Genomic DNA, 17,642 nt, shown 5'->3' on the forward strand with positions numbered 1-17,642 from the left:
AATTTTCAGTATTACCGAAGTGACTAAATCAGAATCAATAGATTTCCAGCTTGATAAGGTCTGACTAACCATCTCAGCTAACTGCTGAGGCAAAAACTCAAAAATATTATTTTTCTGATCAGTGAATGAACCATATGTGCCAGGTTGTGCTAACCACAACACTCTTTGTGCAATGGGAAGAAGATGCAAAGCTGGTGATTTTCAGTGTCTCTCAGGTGTTTAAGTCAGAAGCACAACAAAAGTTGTAAGAGAATAATACTGAAAATATTATTCTCTATTTGGCCGTTGGCTTTTCTGTCAGGCTACTACAATGGAAAGTAGACTTTGGCGGGTGCTGGTCATTTTGCTTTTGTGGTTTTGGCCGTTTCACACACAACTTTTTCAACTTACAAAAGTTTATGTCTGCCGCGGGACATCAATTCTGACTTGAGGACGTTTTGTTGAACTAGCAAAGGAGGAGAATTAATCTGGAGCAGGATTCAGGAGGAGCTGACTGTTTTATTCTTTTGAGCTTTAAATGTCTGGGGTTATTTTTTTTATTGAACATTCAAAAGCTAATTTCAAGTCCAGCTTTGCATTATCTGGACAAAACACTCAAAGACTACTGTTCACACTTAGCTAATGAAGCTAATTGCTAACATAAGATGCTGAAACAGTTTTAAACATAAATCTCTGTCTTTGTTTTACAATAGTAACACTCTGTTTTATGGTGGCTTCTGTCTCACATGTGTTAGGAAATTGTCTTGGAAAATTCGACTCAGCAAACTAAAGGTGATTTGAAACCACCTTTGTCTAAGGTGTGGTAAAAGAAAACACATTAAGATGTCAGATGATGAATGCAAACTCTTTATATATATATTTATATATATATATATATATATATATATTTATATATTTCTTCAGTATAATTGCAACAACATATTCATAGAGCAGTCCCAACATAAAAACTGAAACACAGACACACTGTTTGCTGTTTAAAGTGATATGAGGCAAAAATGCTTCCCTTGTAACCGGGTGCCTTCATTTGTTCAATTCAATTAGTGCACCATGCTGAGTGTAGAGGCAGTTCAAAGCTTCAGCAAACGTAAAAACAAAACAGAACAGACAAATAAATACTGTACAACACCATAATATGTAATACTAGACCCAGAAATCACAAAAAGATCATGCTTTTTTCCTTTTATATATCAACACTTCTTACATGTTATGAAACTTCATGAAATAACGCAGCATTTCCGTTGAGCTTACCTTCACGATAACAAAATTGTTAATGAATGGCAAAAAAAAACCCAAAACAAAGTAAAATAAAATAAAGTGCCTTACTTTAAAATTGGCTATTTCATAGTACAAATGCCTGTTTGCGTGTGGAGGCAGAATACCTGAAAAGAGGTTTGTTGCGAATATCCGTGGAATAAGATTGGAAAGAAAGGACAAGTCCAGCGGTCACGTTTTATGTGTGTCCATCACGAAGCTGAAATATGTTTGGCCACAGGTAAAAACTTTTTTTTTTTTTTTATATCACGCACCATACATAATGGCTAAAGTCTGAAATATTTGGTCGTACCAACTTATTCCTGTTGCCGGTGCCAATATCCTGTGTCAGCTGACTTCATGACTTTATGTAGGAAGGAATGTCTTTTCTATCCAATCCGGTTCAATCGAGCAGCTTGAAAGAATTAACCAAACGTAAAGGATCCAAATGCCTTCTGAAAAAGCGTCATCAGTTCATCGCTTTCTATCTGGATTACACATAGACTGATTCTTGCCCCGACATGCTTCTGTACAAGATCCAGAAAGTGTCCTGTTGATGAGGTAAATGAACCGATTTCGTTTGGCATGATCAGTTAGTCCCCCCCCCCCTGAGAACATTGTAGAGACACCTACATGCAGAATCTAACCATTGCCCAACTTGCTCCTCGTCTACATCTGCACAGTAGAGATGTTGAGGCTGGATTTACACTGGCACCAACAGTCTGATTTGTATCTCTTTGGCACCCGGATTATGTATTTTTCCTGGTCGTGAAAGGAAACGGCTGAAATTGAGTCAGCGCCACAAAACGTTTGAAATGGAATGGTATTTTTCTGGATCATTTCCGCCTAAAGGCTACTTTCATAATGCTCTCTAACAAGTCTTACAAGGACAATTGACTGTGAAAAGTCGCTTTGCCTTTCGAATCACTCATTCAGATCCATATTCCTTTATAGTTTGCAGTTGTGATGGAGGAAAGAAAAAATAAGCAGCGAATGCATGCGTTGTCTTTTGGATCTGCGTGTCCATTTGTTAAAATCCTCGTAAAGCCTGAGGGTTTTTACGTTGTAGCAGCATTGAGATGTTGATTAGCTAACTATACCTTTGTTTGTATCTTGAAAAGGACCACTTTATTGACATAACATTTAAACTTTTATGAAGCAATATAGGATTTAGGCCACATGTTATCATCCAATATTAGGCAATAACTACAGGACAAAAGAAAACAAGCCTCAGAGGGAATGAACTTTAGAAAGAAATCAACTGATACAACACCAAATGTGTGAGAAGATGACAACCAATAATTTTTTTCCCCGCCTCATCTTTTCATGTAACCAGTTGGCCGAGCCTGGATGAAGGACAATGATGCTGTGGGCACAAACCTCATCAAAGCTCACAATCACAAATGAAAATGTTCTTTGAGGGTTTTGCATGATTAATAGCTCATATGTGGCATTAAGGTAATATTTATTATTTAGCAGAGGCTGTTTCATCATAAATTAGGACTGTAGTTGTTTTGGCTGTCGTAACTCAGTACTCTCTGGCCTCTTCAAGTTCATTCATAAACACGTCTTCATGGGGGTTTTCTGGGCAACTCAGTCCGTTGTTTGGCGGCCGCACCACGTGGAAGCGACTCCAGTCCCCTTTGCACAGGATCCAAGGCAGGACGTCCACCTTGAAGTGCAGCTCCTGCGAGAACTCGGTGCTGATGAGGTTCGGCGTGCCCGCGCCCTTCCCCCGCGTGATCAGGTGCCCGCGGTCGCTGTAGCAACAGTGCTGCGCCGCCAGAGTAGACGAGTCGCTGGAAAGCGCCGAGCGAATGCAGCTGCGCGCCGAGGGCTTGTAGATGTCCAGCCGCTCCTTCGGGCCGCTGGCGTCGTGCCAGCGGAAAGGCCGCCCTCGGGTCTCGTCGTAGAGGCTCACCACGGTGTACGCCGCTTCGGACGGGTACGAGCAGGGGCAGCTGGGCAGCTCGGACAAGACCTGCTGCAGATACCTCTGGAGAAAGTCACTCTTGCAGTTCAGCCACTTCTCACAGCTGTCCACATCTGTCGGGAAAGAGGATAGAGGAAGCAAAGCTGTGTCTTTAGTAGTTTACAAGAGCTCTGCTGATAGGGTGAACAGGTGCCAGAATGGAGCCAAGCTGAAATCTTATGGGTTCCTTTCCTAAACGTTTATATTACAGTTCAGAACAAGAACAATCTGCTTTCTCGAGGGAAAATATATCAGCTATGTAGCATCGTGCCCCAACAGGGCTGTTGTAAACGATTATTTTAGTAATCGAGTAATTTATAGATTTTTCTTACGATTAATCGAGTAATCGGATAAAAACAATTATGAAATAAAATATTGGTAAATCTTCCATAACACCAGTGTTACTATCGGATATCAACATCAGTCTATTTTTTCCACATTTGTGCTTCCCTACCAGTTACTTTTTTGTAGACCGGGGGAGCAATACGGGATATTTACGGCTCCTCCGTTCAGAAACTCATCTACCAGCCATGTTCCGCCTCCCGTTTGTTCAGACCGGGATGATACAAGTTTATTGTGCGGTTCGTCCGTAAAGCTGCTCTTACCCTGTAAGCATCAACCCTCAGCCACCCGCCGTGTTCAGTCTCTCCGCTCACCTGTATAAATCCTCCTCAGCTTCTTCCCGCCGTTCAACCAGCAGCTCCGGAGCAGAAAGGCTGCCGGATTCCCGGCATCGCGCCGGTCATTTTAAGGATGTTTATTGGTCCCACAAAAACGATGAAAACCCGGAATTATCACCAATCAGAAAAATCCCCGCGGGCTGAACTTGAAGATTGGACGTTATGCCGCTAACACGTAGCTTCCGTCAACAACTCAGAAGCGGAAGTCAGAGCTCCGCGCAACGCAAATAATGTTCCGGCTGAAACACGGTGCGCTAAATGATAAAACATAAATTAACGAAGCTTCGAGGCAGGTCAATTTTCCTCGAGGAATTTTAATAATCGAGGTACTCGAATCACTCGAGGAATCGTTTCAGCCCTACCAACAATCCCAATGCTTTTTCACAAACTTCTGAGTAATGTTATTGGGGTTTTTGGTAGTAGACCAACATGAAGTACTGGACAATTGTGAGGCTAAAGTTAAGTGCTAACTGACCTTCTAACTCTACAGCTTCAAGTCTTTAAGGGTAAGTCTATACCAGTTTTTCTTGGCTGTCTCTCGTTGCAAAATAACCTAAAGTCAGTCAGATTATATGGACAGAATCTATGATAGGATTTCTGAAATTTAAGACTTGTTAAAACCTTTTTAAGACCATTATGAATGAAATTCAAGAACCGTAAGAAAATCGCCTACGGTCTTAACCCCTTCAATGCTGTGCTTTTTTGCACATAAAGCACCTAGCTTGGTTTGGAGTTGGCAACAGAAGTGAGTCAATGGCAAAGACAAAGGTCATCCAGCCGACTGGCAATAAATGTATACTCAACAGTGACAGAAAAACGTAGCTAGCTAGCTGTGGTATATTGTTTACAGGTAGCCTCGAAAGCAAACCCTCAGTCACAAACGACAGAAATGTTCTGTGTGAAAACATTTTTAAAAACAGACAGACTACACAATGTTAAATAGTTCTGCTGCAACAAAAATGTAAGACCTTGATTACCATATTTGAGGCCACTTGATTTTTTTATTACGAATTAAAGACATTTTAAGGCCTTAATTTTAGATACACACATTTCAGACTTTTTAAGAATGCCTGGACTCGGCCTTTGAGCATCACTTTTCAAGTTCTATCACAGAATCTCCAATGGATTTCACCATTCTAACCAAACAGTGTGACTTGATCTGACCCATTGTAGCTTTTGGCTGCATGTTAGAGGTGTGTGATAGAGCACTTTTTGGTATTGAACCCATACCAGCTAAATACCAGTATTGCTGATGTCAATACATGCATATATAATCCAACTTCTGATTGTAGTAGTTTCTCTTTTGAATCAACTTGTTCAAACATAATTTTGGCTAAGTTTATAGGTATCTACAAAATACTTTAATGCCAAATTAGCATGATTTCTGTGCATTTTTCCTAAATACAGTGCAACAAATTTTAATTAGAGAGCAAATCAAAATGAAATCTTGACTTGTCATTATGATCAATTTTTTGGATTGATCCGCCCAACTCTACTGTGTGTTTTGAGTTGCTGCCCTACTAGAAAGTAAACCTCCACTCTAGCCTTATGTATTTTACAGTCTCTAACAGATTTTCTTCCAGATTCTGATAGAAAGAACCCACCTGTTCCAAACGGTTCGGTGCCGTTCTCCATTTCAAAAGGGAATGGTTCCACCACAGCGTTGACGTCACCTACGAGGACAAAAGGAAACGGGTGAAATTAGATTAGAAATCAGACTAAAAAAAAATTCTTTAAAACAAAGCTAGAAGTAAAACGCTACCAGGGCAAGGCTCCAGGTCGCACTTTGAAGCTTCAGTCAGTGTGCAGGAGTAGCCACAGGATTTAGTCCTCTTTCTTTCACCGTGTCCACATGTCACCGAGCATGGAGACCAAGGAGTCCATTCATCTGTCTCCTTCTCTGTGGGAGAGAAAACAAATCCAAAATCACCACGCACTCCAAACCCAGCATAAGCGCTTGTGATTTACTTCGTGGAGATCAAAGCCAGCTATACACTCTGTGATTAGATCAGTGTAAAAACAGAGCAGAAAAAACAAAACAAAACAGAAGTTTTGTTTTGACAGGAATCTGTGTACTCGAACGCTCTAATCCAGAACAAGCTTTCAAAGTTTCCTAAACGTCTTAGGCTATACACATGACAATTTTCTCCTGGTTTAACCTTTCCCATGCAACCCGTTGCTCTTTTTAAGCAGGCTTGAGTGAAATTAGAGGGAGAGAGGTTGTGCTGTGGCTGTCCGCCTCCGCACCATATTTCCTTGTGGTGTTAATAACACTAAAAACAAGTCATTCTTGATTAAAGGCGAGGTGGGTGCAGAAATACCAGCCTGGGTGTAGCAGGCACCCAATTTGACTTTGTGGGCAACGCCAGCTCGCCATGTGGCCATAGGGGCATGAGGTCTCAGGGAGGTTGTAATTACAGAACGAGCTAAGGTTGGCACCCTTAATTTATGTTCACAAAGTCGTTAGATGTGACCATTTAAGCTGCATTGTTGCCCTTTACTGATTCTCTCCTGTACACACAACATCGAAAGAGATTAAAATATGCATAATCGCTTAATTCACACGCGAAGAGATACACCTGCAGAAACTTCCTCAACCATAAAATATTTGGATCAATCTGAGGAGAGCTTCGAACAACCCTCAAAACTGGCTAAATACCAATCCGATTGGGGCTCTGCATTTGGGATTCACTTCCTTTTCCAACTCTGACAGCGCACACCTCGCGATTCTTTGTCTCTCTCTTTTTTTTTTTTGTTTTACTATTTTTATCCCTGAGTACGTTGTCTGTGAAAGCTGAGACACAAAACAAGTTATGCGGTGCCCTTACAGCCTCCCAAATTCTTGAACTCGCCTAAAAGGCTGCGCCGCGCAGGACAGTGAGGGCGTAAAACGGGGTGGGGGGAGGTTAGGGAGAAGTGAAGGGAGGGGGCCCAAAGGGTCCCGGGGAGGGATGAAAGAGCCGGCCAAATGGTCTCTGCCATTCTCTGTTCCCAATCTGTCCTCTAATTGTCCACAAGCAGAGGGATGTTTTGTCCCAGAGAACAGTGACGGCCTCACGCTGTTATTAGCGAGCCCATCGGAAGGCATCTTCAAACGGCGGGCCTCTGAGACCGGCACGACAGTGTCGACTTCAAAGTGGCCGCGGCCCGCAAATGTCTTCACGGTCGAGTGCTCATGCTTCCTCGTATGCTGGCATCGTTCGGCTCGATCTGACAGCGGAAAGCCCTAAATAAGTGATTCTTGTTCGTTCATTTTGATCTTATCACTCCACTATGTTTGTTTTACTTTAAGTTGTGTACTTGATTTATTATTTTTTTTGTGGCATTGCTAGTAGATGTGAATCTTACCATAGTAGCTTTCCATAGGATCCCAACCCTCATTCCAGCGAGTGTCCCAGTCTCCCCCCACTCCGCTGGGAAGGGGCTCTTCGCTTCCATAATCTAGAGAGTAATCGTCTTCCCCCTCTTCCTCGCCGGTGTCTTCTGCGCCCGACCTGCTGTTGCTTTCCTCGCTGGAATCGGTGTAGCTCCAGAAGAGGGGCCAGAAGAGCTTCTTGCCTCCGATCCAATCCACTGTGGATGACGGGGAGGAGGAGGAGGAAGGCAGCCAGTCTTTTTCGTTGGCCAGGTCCATCTCTACCTCCATTTGAGGGTCGTCAACAACTTCTATGGTTACCTGCGTGGAACAATTGGAGAGGCTTTGTTAACAACATGCTTCCAAACCAAGACAGGAAAAGCTTTGGTGAAACTGATTTCGGGCCAATTTTCAGACTTTCTTTTCAAAGATTTCACCCGTCGATACTTCCACAACTTGAGACGATTTAGTTTTGGTAATTAGTACAGATGACTCAGCATGGGTCACTAGTAGTCTCCTTCTGTATTCCCTAAAAGAGTCGGATCTTTAAGTTGACTCTAGAAAGCTGCCAGTCTTTCAAAATCCAATGTGTTTCATATCACACAGGTGTTAAAAGTTCAAAATGATACAATAAAAGCATTGTTGTAGTTCATTCTTTTATCAGATATGTCTCTTTCTCTCATTTTTTCACAGCAAATTTATGTCAACATGTCTTGGATTATACCGTTTGAACTGCATTTTAAACATAATGAAAATCAGTAACAACTTCAACACTGAAGAGGGTTGTTTCCAGTGTCACATGTATGGTAAGCTCACTAATAAGAAAAAAGATCTGATTCTGGAGTGTCTGGCTGGATTTTCATCGGCCAATGAACATGAACATTTTCCAATTCTAGGCAACAGCTGATTTCTCTACATATCTCTTAAAAAGTTTAATTTTTCCTGTATAAAGTCTGATTTTGAATTTATGAACATTTACAAACTTTCAGTAAAGTATTTATGCACGTTTAAAGCATCACATAACTGGCAAGCTGTCGTCCGAAACCCACTCCTATCAAATCATTAGGTGACTAATCTTATGACTGAATCTTTCCATAGATTTAAAGTCAATCAGTGGGCATGAGCATTCAGTAGATCAAACAACTCTCTTATGGAAGTAGTGAAGCTTCATTCGGGATAAACACCTCTTATTACCGAAAGGTGACTCATCCTAGATGCAACTGCATTTCCCAAAGCCAAATTCAGCAGATTCATCAGACCTAAAACTATGTTTGTTTGAATATAAACTGTACAACCTGCTGTTTTAAGTGTTTATATGGTAACTCACAAAAGATTTAGTCATCACTGAAAAGGAGGAGCGAATACGACTTGAACAGGAGGAAAAGCTGCAGGAGGAAAAGATATTATTAGCTGTAGCTGATCGGCATATTTTACACCATAACGACCCCTTAGCTACCCAGAGATGGACAGAATAATTTAATTGGAAAATGTTAAACTTTTTGTTTATCCTAAATTGTGAGGATAAATGGATACATGATTATAGAGATATCTGCCTTCAAATTTTAACAGAAGAATGAAGCAAAAAGACAAGAATAGGAGACTTTAAAGAAAAAGTACACTAACTTATAACTTTTCTCTGTAACACCCATTATTTTCTTTTAATTTAAAACGTTTTAGTAATTTATAGGGCTGTCCGTTAACGTGTTAACACGCAATTAATTTAAACTTTAGTTTAAAGATGCTACTATTAACAATATCGTGTGAAGAGATTGGCGAGGAGTCAGGCTGGTTTGCTCAGCGGCAAATTTCGCTTTAAAAAACACGGCAGTTACAGCGGGCGCCGCGAAGCTATAGACATCGATGCGGACATCTCGAGTTTGAATCCTGTCCACAGATCCTTTGTCCAGCTAGTGGCAAAAAAATATTAAACATGACAATGGATGTGTGGATAAAACCATGGTTGGATGCAGTGTTTTTTGCGATGGCGAATTATCCTTCTGTCAAATTATCCTTCCGTCAAATTATCCTTCCATCGAATTATCCTTTCGTCGAAGCGCAATCAGTTAACATTTCTAAACTAAGTTTGAAACAAATTACTTTAAAAAAAAATCTTCCTGAAAATGAAAACCTGGAGAACTGAAAATCTTCAGACATTTGGTTTGAGGCAATGGAAAATTTTTGTAAACATGTTTTAAAAATGTAGATTTATACATTTCAAGCTCATAAAATTGGTGATTAGTCGCGATTAATCAAAATGTCCGAATTTGAGTAATCTGATTCAGTTTTTCTATCGATTGACAGCATTAATAATTTATCCTACAGACAGACAAGCTGCTTCAGCAAAGTACTAATTTAACATTTCAAAGTGTGTGTGCCTTCTTCACACGTGCCTGTATGTTGGGGTTCTGAGAGTTAATGTCGGCGTTGGCTAGATCTGGAAAGTTGTTTAGGTCGAAGATAAAAGGCTTGGTCTCCTCCTCGGGCTCAGGTTGTGGAAGAACACCAACAGAGCGGTGCTGGGGGTGAGACCACCTCCTCTGGTGACTGTGTGGCTCAGGCAGGATGCTCTGGACCTGGTTCTGCTGCTCCTCAGAGACGTGCTGGATCCCACCAGTGTGAACTGGATGGCCATGAATCTGATGGAAAACACAAAATATACATATAGTTGAACTGTCTGGCACAGGCACAAGACATTTCATTAAGAAGAAAAAACAAACAACCATGCAAGTGAAAATGATCAAAAATCTTTTTAATTTATCATGCGATTAATTGATTCAGGGCTTATTGCGACAGGAAATGTGCAACGCTGGTGGAGAATTGGTTCTGCAAACTACTGCAGAACCAATTCAGCACACTGGCTGGTCATTGGGGAACATAGCCAGTGTGGTACTTCTTTGTAAGAACAACTACTATTCTTCGTTTTGTTGCAATGTCAGCAGTTTGTAAAAGACTTGAGGCATCCAAATTACTAGCCAAGTGATCAACCAGCATTCGTTCCTTTTTTTTTTCTTTTTTCCCACAACAGTCATGGCATCCAGGCTGTGGACAAAGGGGGTCCTGTCCCGGCGAGATCCTCTTTTAGCCTTAATTAGAGGGCCTGGGTTAGGGGCATGGGACTCCTGGGCTGATGCGAGGGTGTCTGAACCTGCTGCTGTTTTTATTCCCCCCTCTGCATGTGACCTTGAAGGGTCTCACAGCCACAGAAAAGGAATTGACAAAAAGAGTGACGGCAAACGGTGAAAACGTGCACCCGCACCTCGTTTCTGTTGGTCTGATTCTCGTCTTTTATGTGTCGTATGCTACGCTGGTCCTTGTTTACGACTGGAGATGAGCCAGCTTGTGGTCATGCCCAGTAAAACAGGGGCAGCTGAAAGGCCAAAGAGGAGGAGAACTGTCTGAACTCATGAACAGTGAGTTGATGATTTGTAGTTACGGCCTCCAGAAGACGATGTACTTTCCAATGCCTGTGATTGTCCCATAAAGATCTTGTGCCACTGTTCAAGAGTGCAAGACACAAGAAGCGTGCAAAGAAGATAACTCAGCCCAGACCTGATAAACGATGAACTCAGCCTTGTTCCTCAAATAGACTTAAATAATGGTGACAAACAGGTTAGATATTAGGGATCTTTTTTCCTTTCAACCCCAGACTGAATCCATTATTGGGGAATATTCCAAGCAAGCACAATTCATAGTCCAATAAATTAAAAATGAACAACTCAACGTCTAGCAAAAGTAGACTAATTAAACTAATACAAATGACAGATGATGCACAAAAAACTTAATCCTTTAGCAATACATTATGACATGTTTTAGGATGAAGATTCACTTCAATATTTTGTTGCAACTAGTTATGTGTGTTTCTAAATAAAACTCATGGGAAAAGAAGCATTTGAATGTGCTGTGATATAAAGTTGCTTGATATTATGTTTATGGTTTTAGTATTTAGCTGTATTCTGAAGTTTTTGACCAAATTGTAAAATATTATATCTCCGCCACAAATGGAAATTAGCTGAAAGACATTAAACATATGGTCAATAAAATAGATCTATAAATATCTAAATATGGGTGAAAAGTTGTTTGAGTTGGTCAAACAGGCTGAGTTGAGATTTGGATAGTTTCGTCAGAGATTCACTGAAAACTTTGGATGGTGACTTAAAATGGACTATTTTTGTTTGCATGTCGTTATTGGGGACCTACAAGTCAGAAACAAGCCAACGAACACAACAACAAAAAACTGATATTTTTCTACTCAGTATTTAAGCTAGTTTAGATCACACTAACCACATCCTTCACAGTGGAAGTTGTTACAGAGGGAGGTATCCTGAAAGTTATCCATTTTCAGTTAAATGTAGGATGTTGATGTTCAAAATAAGGTAAAAGGAGGCCCAAAAGTCACTTCTTAAAGGATATGCAGAGGCAATTTGTGTGTTTATTTAGGTTGGTCTGGCAGTTGGTTGTGTTGTACCCGACTTTTTCAGGTACAAAGAGGAGCTGTCTTAAACAGAGCATCAATTCATACCCTCCTTATAGACGTTTTGTTGAATCGGCAGAGCAGCAAATTGACCCTGAGCTTGTTTCTGAACAGAGTAGAACCAAGCTGTGTCTTTTGGAAATCTCAGATTTAAGGGTCTATGTTCTCTGGATAATACACACAGAGATTCTTGTTCACAGCTAATGTTGCTAATAGCTAACATAAGATGCTAAAGGCAGTTGTCAATGTCCACCCTTATCAGTATTGTTTTAAATGAATAAAATCCAGCTTTTAGTTCACTACTCTCTCAGACATATTATAAGAAAACTGATAATTATAGTTTGAAATTGGCTGAAATCATTACAAATATGAGTTATAAATCTTTGATCAGTACAGCTTTACTTTTGAGTATATTTATTTTATTTCTGGGCTGAACAAAGACAACAAGTTTAAAGAAGATGTCAATCCAGTGTTCAGGACTTATTCAAATACCTATAAAGAATCGTTGTCCGACACTGTAATATTGTCCTACAATGCTATATCTGTTATATTGGACCAGACGGTTCTCACCTAAGACTCGCATATATCTAACACAACCATGAAAACACAAAAAGCTTGAAGTCCAGAGCCATGAAAGAGGCCACATACTTTCACACCCTCCTCATCTCGTCTTGTTTCACATCTGGATCTTGTATTCCTTCGCCCTGTATATCACTCTCCTCCTCCTTTCTTCCTCCCCCTTGTTCTTTCTGATCCTGCTCTCCTCCTCTCCTCCTTACTTGGTAGTGGGGCTCCCCTGATCAAAGGCCCTGTGGCTGATGGCATGCGGCGTGCTTAACAGGGAGACTGCACAAAATGCAAAGGGGTACACCAGTCCTGACCTGGAGACTGCAGTCTCTCTTGAAGATAAGCAGAGAGAGCCGTTTGAAAGCGATTTAAAAGATTACGCCCAATTAGGGCTACTGCCATTGCTACTGCTGATGATGACACACATTCGGGTTAGGGAAGAGGAGGTTGGAAGGCTGGGCGAAGCCAACGTGGGGAGGGGGGACCGAAGTAAAGGGCTAGGGATGAGATCCGGTAGGATTGGCGGGGAGTCTGGGAAGGCACGCAGAGTGGCAGGCCTGATTTATGCGCGCGCAGAAATCAAAGGCCCCTGCACTTGGCTGTTTCCAAACCATTACAGAAGAACAATAAACTATGGATGCTCTTTGATCAGCATCTTTTTCAAATAGAAACAGGACAGCGAATGCATGCTCAGAGGAACTGGGGTGAGCTTGTGGAGCTTTGGAAACGGGAGGGGGGGGGGCAAAGGAGGGCAGAGAGTGAACAGAGCAAACAGGTCCTGATATTTGGGGAAAACAGGCCACTCCGACACAACCCTCCTCTTTCTCCACTTTGAAGAGAGATGGGGGCAAAACCCAAAAACAGGAAATTCCACATTAACACACAAAAAAAGAGCCAACGTAAACAGCCAGATGAATGACACTTGACCTGAGCCCCAGTACGGGAGATGCTGAAGGCCTCCCTTATTCTGGTTACATAAGCATCTAGTTAGTCTACCAATCTTAGCCTCCACCTTCTCCTTCCCCTCTGTCTTAGCCTTCTACACACTGCAGGTCACAAGCACAGGTAGGGAGTCATCTTCCACAAACTGCTGGGAATAGAAATGAACCGTCACACACTCTGCAGGGATTTTTTTCCCCTCCTCTTTCTTACTCTAATGACTCCCTTCTTTTCCTTCCTTCTGTTTTCTCTCTGCCCCTTTATGCTTTTACATCAATCAGACAGATGATGAGAGAGAAAGTCCCAACAGGGCATCAATGGGAGGCCACACAAGATGGAGAGTTCAAAGACAACAGCAGAACCCTGACACACGCACGCACGCACACACACACTCACTCACGCACACACATCCACCAACAGACTTTGATTTCCAAATATGTCTGCGCATAACACAAACATTCCCCTTAGATAGACACGCCACACACACTGTGCGGCGTGCCGAGCTACGCACAGAGTTTGGATTTATGATGGCAGGGTGTGTGCCCGATCATGACAAACGTTACTATACATGGAAAGAGAGTTGGAGGAAAAACAGAGCAACGTGATCTGAGTCGAAAGGTGGAAATCAGCTAATTATTTTTGCAAAACTAAATCATGATAGATTAATGTAATCAGTTACCAGAGTATAAATTACAGCGGTTAAACTGTGTGTGTCATGCTTATGCCGTATATTTCACAGGAAAGCTGTTGTTTTTATATTGCACACAAATCCTACTGGAGTGATTGGGAAAAGATTAACATTTTAAAGAGGAGTAAGTTGTTTATAGTACTCATTCAGCATTATTATTGGAAACACATTTAGGATTTGCTTTTTTGTTGCAATAATACAGAGCTGGCCCCAGCCGTAGCCAAACTAAACAGATCACTTTGGCCCCCACACCAGCAGAGGGCCCCCAAGGGCACGAAAATGATCACAGAAGTGATTCATGAGCCACATTCATGAAAAGTTTGGAGTGCTACAAGTCAAGACCGTGAGTTTCTCTAAAAACAAAAGACACTCAGAATTATACTCGTTTATTTATTTACTTCCTGTTAGCAACATTTCCAGGCTTTAACCTCCATTTCTTTTACATTTGGAGGATCTCAAGTTAGGACAGCGTTGCTTAAATCAGCCTATTCGCTTGTTAGTTTATTTTAAAACCAAAACTCAACTTACGCAATTAGGTACATGCTTTTCAAATTTGAGAAGAAAAAAAAACTATATCTGTGTCAAAATGTCTAAAGGTTGTAGTAGAAGTGGTGGACACTTCATTGTTGATACTATATGGCTGTTCTGACTACAGATGCTTTGAAAACTGCTAGATATTTATACAAGTTAGTATGGAAGTGGGGCAAAACTGGGGGTTTTTTTGGGGGTGAAAACATCGGAAATGGGACATTCAGACCGCCATGAAAAGTCAGATGTGGGTCGCATATGTGATCAGATATGGGTCAAATTTACTCAAAGCCAATATTATTGTAACTGTTATAAATAACAGGACGACAATCGATCATATTTGTCTTAACATGTTTTACACAATCCAACTTCCTTCAGTAGTCCTTCACAAGTACCATGAAAATGACTAAAAAAATAATGAAACTGTGCCAAATTTTATGTTTTAATGTCAAGTCAATCATGAAATTTCCCCAAATTCCCAAATTTTAGATACAAAACTGGTGAAACATTTTTAACTTATGATTTTGGTATTATTCAAAAGACCTTGATGCTCTTCAAAATGAAACAAAAAATTATTTTTGTGACAATCTTTCAAACATATGTAAAGGCAATATTGGTAGCGCATTGGGAAGTAGGAAGAGGCAATAAGTGATTAATTACATGGAATTAATTATAATGATGAAAAGTAAATTTTTTTTGGTAACACTTTATTTGAAGGGTTGTGCATAAGACTGACATGACACTGTCATAATCATGACATAACACCTGTCATGAACATAAAGAAGTCTTTATGAACGTTTATGACAGTTGTCATGAAGTGTCATTCGGCAAATAAAGACACTTTTAATACAAAATTGCTCTAAAAATTGCATTAAAAGTCCATTAAAAGTGCCAACTTTGCATGATTTTGTAAATAATGACAATTTAATGCAAAGTTGGCATTTGTAATGGACTTTCAATGCAACTTTTAGAGCAACTTTTAGAGCAACTTTGCAGTAAAAGTGTCATTATTTACTGAATGACACTTCATGACAACTGTCATAAACATTCATAAAGACTTCTTTATGTTCATGACAGGTGTTATGCCATGTTGATGACAGTGTCATGTCAGTCTTATGCACACCCCTTCAAATAAAGTGTTACCTTTTATTATTAAAAATGAAGACTAAGTAGTGGTTGTCATTGTTTGAATCCCCCCACTTTCCACTGCCTTAGTTTCATGAGAGAATGAATAAATATTAGTATCCTAGAAATGGTGAAGAATGCTCTTATTTTGTGCTGCTACATCAACTACACAAATTATTTTAAAGGTGGTAGAGTACTGTTCGCATTTGTGGGGCTCTGGCAATGAAGTTACAGATATTTTGCCAAAAGATAAGGATTTTAAATAACTTCTAGCATCACATTTACACATTTATCATTATCACAATAAATACCACATAATATTACGAGAAAACTTAAGACCCAATCCTTTTGAGAGGTATCAAACTTAACTTCCCTCTAAGGCCCTATATAATTTTGGTCCGGCTCTGGAATAACAGAATTACTTTAACTTTCTACAACCCATGTTATCGCTTTAAAAAAAGGTTATTTGCTAATAAAAATAACCAGGAATCTGATATAAAACCCAAAATGCATGGATTAAGTGAAAATTTGATTAAGACAAACCATTTTTATTGTTTAACGTTCTTAGCAACAGAATTGTAGATTTAACTAAAAGTGTCTTACTTTATGAGTAAAACTCTTGCGTTTTGTTGGAAAGCCCGTTCCCAAACTGACGAGAAGAATCGAGCAAAGCGCGAGCAGCATCTGAAATCTCCTCGCGACCTCTCCACGCATCTTCTCTGCGGCGGTGTTCCCTTTGAAGTTTCTTTAAAAGTACTTTTCTCTGGTTTGTTCTCGGCGAGGCGGCGGCCTGGTTCAGGAGAAACGCTTGTCGTCAAACTCTCGTCCACCGCTTGGCTCTGACTTTAGCTCACAACAGATGGAGATTTGAAGTCTCGTCGGTCGAACCGTCGCTCTTTATAAAGATGCGCACCAGCAGCGTGCGACGGCATCCCGCGCACTGTCCATGTCGGATACACCAGAGGCTCGCGCAGCAGCTGTGGGTTCGTTCGGTGGCTCGAGCTCCACGCTTCTCTTCCCCATGAAAACCGCTGCGGCGGCGGCGGGCTTTAAGTACCCGGGGGAAAAAAGAGTGTAATACCCCACGCTGAATCTCCCCGTCCGCACCGGCGCACGCTTATTCAGCTGCTTTAAACTGTGACTCACTGCTCGTCAGTGGGTGGATGGGTGTTCTCTTCCAATACATTGACATCTGGGCGTTAAGGGTTGCTCTCGCTGGTTGTCTGTTTGATTCGTTAATCCATTATCAAGCCAAGGTTCATCCAACGGTTTTATACGACGTGTTTGTGCGCGCGTCCCGCCCAGCCAAACTGTTTAGGCAAACTTGCCTCTTTTACGCACGCATTAAGAGGTTTCACGCTGTGGGAGTTGGGGGTGGGATTGCTCACAGCTGTGTGGAGAGGGTGCAGTGGGGCCACTGAGGAGCTTGACAAGTTGAATGCAATAGTTTGTTCAGTAAAACTGACTGAAGGCAGGCAAAGTCAGTTGCATAGCATTATAAACCCAACTTTTCATAGTAAGTCACTTTATCATTAACTTCAATCTGTTTTACTAGTTTTTATGTGACAGACCATCACAAAATTTCAAAATTGTGAAGTATATTGATAAATGTTTTGTAGGCTAATGTGATGTAGGCTACATTTGTTTTTGTGTTTTCATTCACTTTACTCTGAATAAAATATCTGCTCTAAATAAAATACAGTGTAACCAATTGTATTCAAAAGTTACCTAATCAATAAATGTAATTTAATTTCAGTGTACTATGAAGGACTCAAAAATTAGCTAGAGAACATCAGTGGATAAACAACATCGTTATTAGTAACAATGCACCGATATGAAAATTTGGGTCGATATCCGATATTAACATTGCTATTATTTCTGATAAACTATATTCACCCATATCACATATATTTCTTTACTGTTTTGACACCTTTGGAAAAAAAATACCAGAAACAGACAGCAACAAGATGGAGATAAATATCAGTTTGGTCCAGTTTTATTGTTTGGGCCAATACCGATATGTTAAAAAACGTCTAATATCGGCCAATACTGATGCTAATTCTGAT

At 40.7% G+C, this 17,642-nt stretch overlaps 1 protein-coding gene across 1 annotated transcript; it reads right to left on the bottom strand.

Moving 5' to 3' along the window:
* Nucleotides 1-468: 468 nt before the first annotated feature.
* On the bottom strand, nucleotides 469-17,078 carry ism2b (isthmin 2b). The gene is made up of 6 exons (XM_008398237.3): nucleotides 16,180-17,078; nucleotides 9,649-9,894; nucleotides 7,252-7,579; nucleotides 5,666-5,803; nucleotides 5,508-5,576; nucleotides 469-3,297 (listed from the first exon to the last, which is right to left on the bottom strand). The coding sequence occupies exons 1-6, from the start codon at nucleotides 16,288-16,290 to the stop codon at nucleotides 2,780-2,782; spliced, it is 1,410 nt and encodes a 469-aa protein (XP_008396459.2). The 5' UTR covers nucleotides 16,291-17,078; the 3' UTR covers nucleotides 469-2,779.
* Nucleotides 17,079-17,642: the final 564 nt, after the last annotated feature.

The sequence above is a fragment of the Poecilia reticulata genome, chromosome 21 (genome assembly GCF_904066995.2).
Source record: "Poecilia reticulata chromosome 21, P_reticulata-male-v2, whole genome shotgun sequence".
In the NCBI taxonomy this organism is placed as follows: Eukaryota; Metazoa; Chordata; class Actinopteri; order Cyprinodontiformes; family Poeciliidae; genus Poecilia; species Poecilia reticulata.

Bases quoted from the DNA above. Each gene is read 5' to 3' on its own strand.
- ism2b (XM_008398237.3), bottom strand. From the start codon at position 16,290: ATGCGTGGAGAGGTCGCGAGGAGATTTCAGATGCTGCTCGCGCTTTGC. The intron at 5,804-7,251 runs GTAAGATTCACA...TCTCTCCCACAG, and splicing joins TCCTATGGAAAGCTACTATG to AGAAGGAGACAGATGAATGG. The intron at 3,298-5,507 runs GTGGGTTCTTTC...CTTTCCCGACAG, and splicing joins CACCGAACCGTTTGGAACAG to ATGTGGACAGCTGTGAGAAG.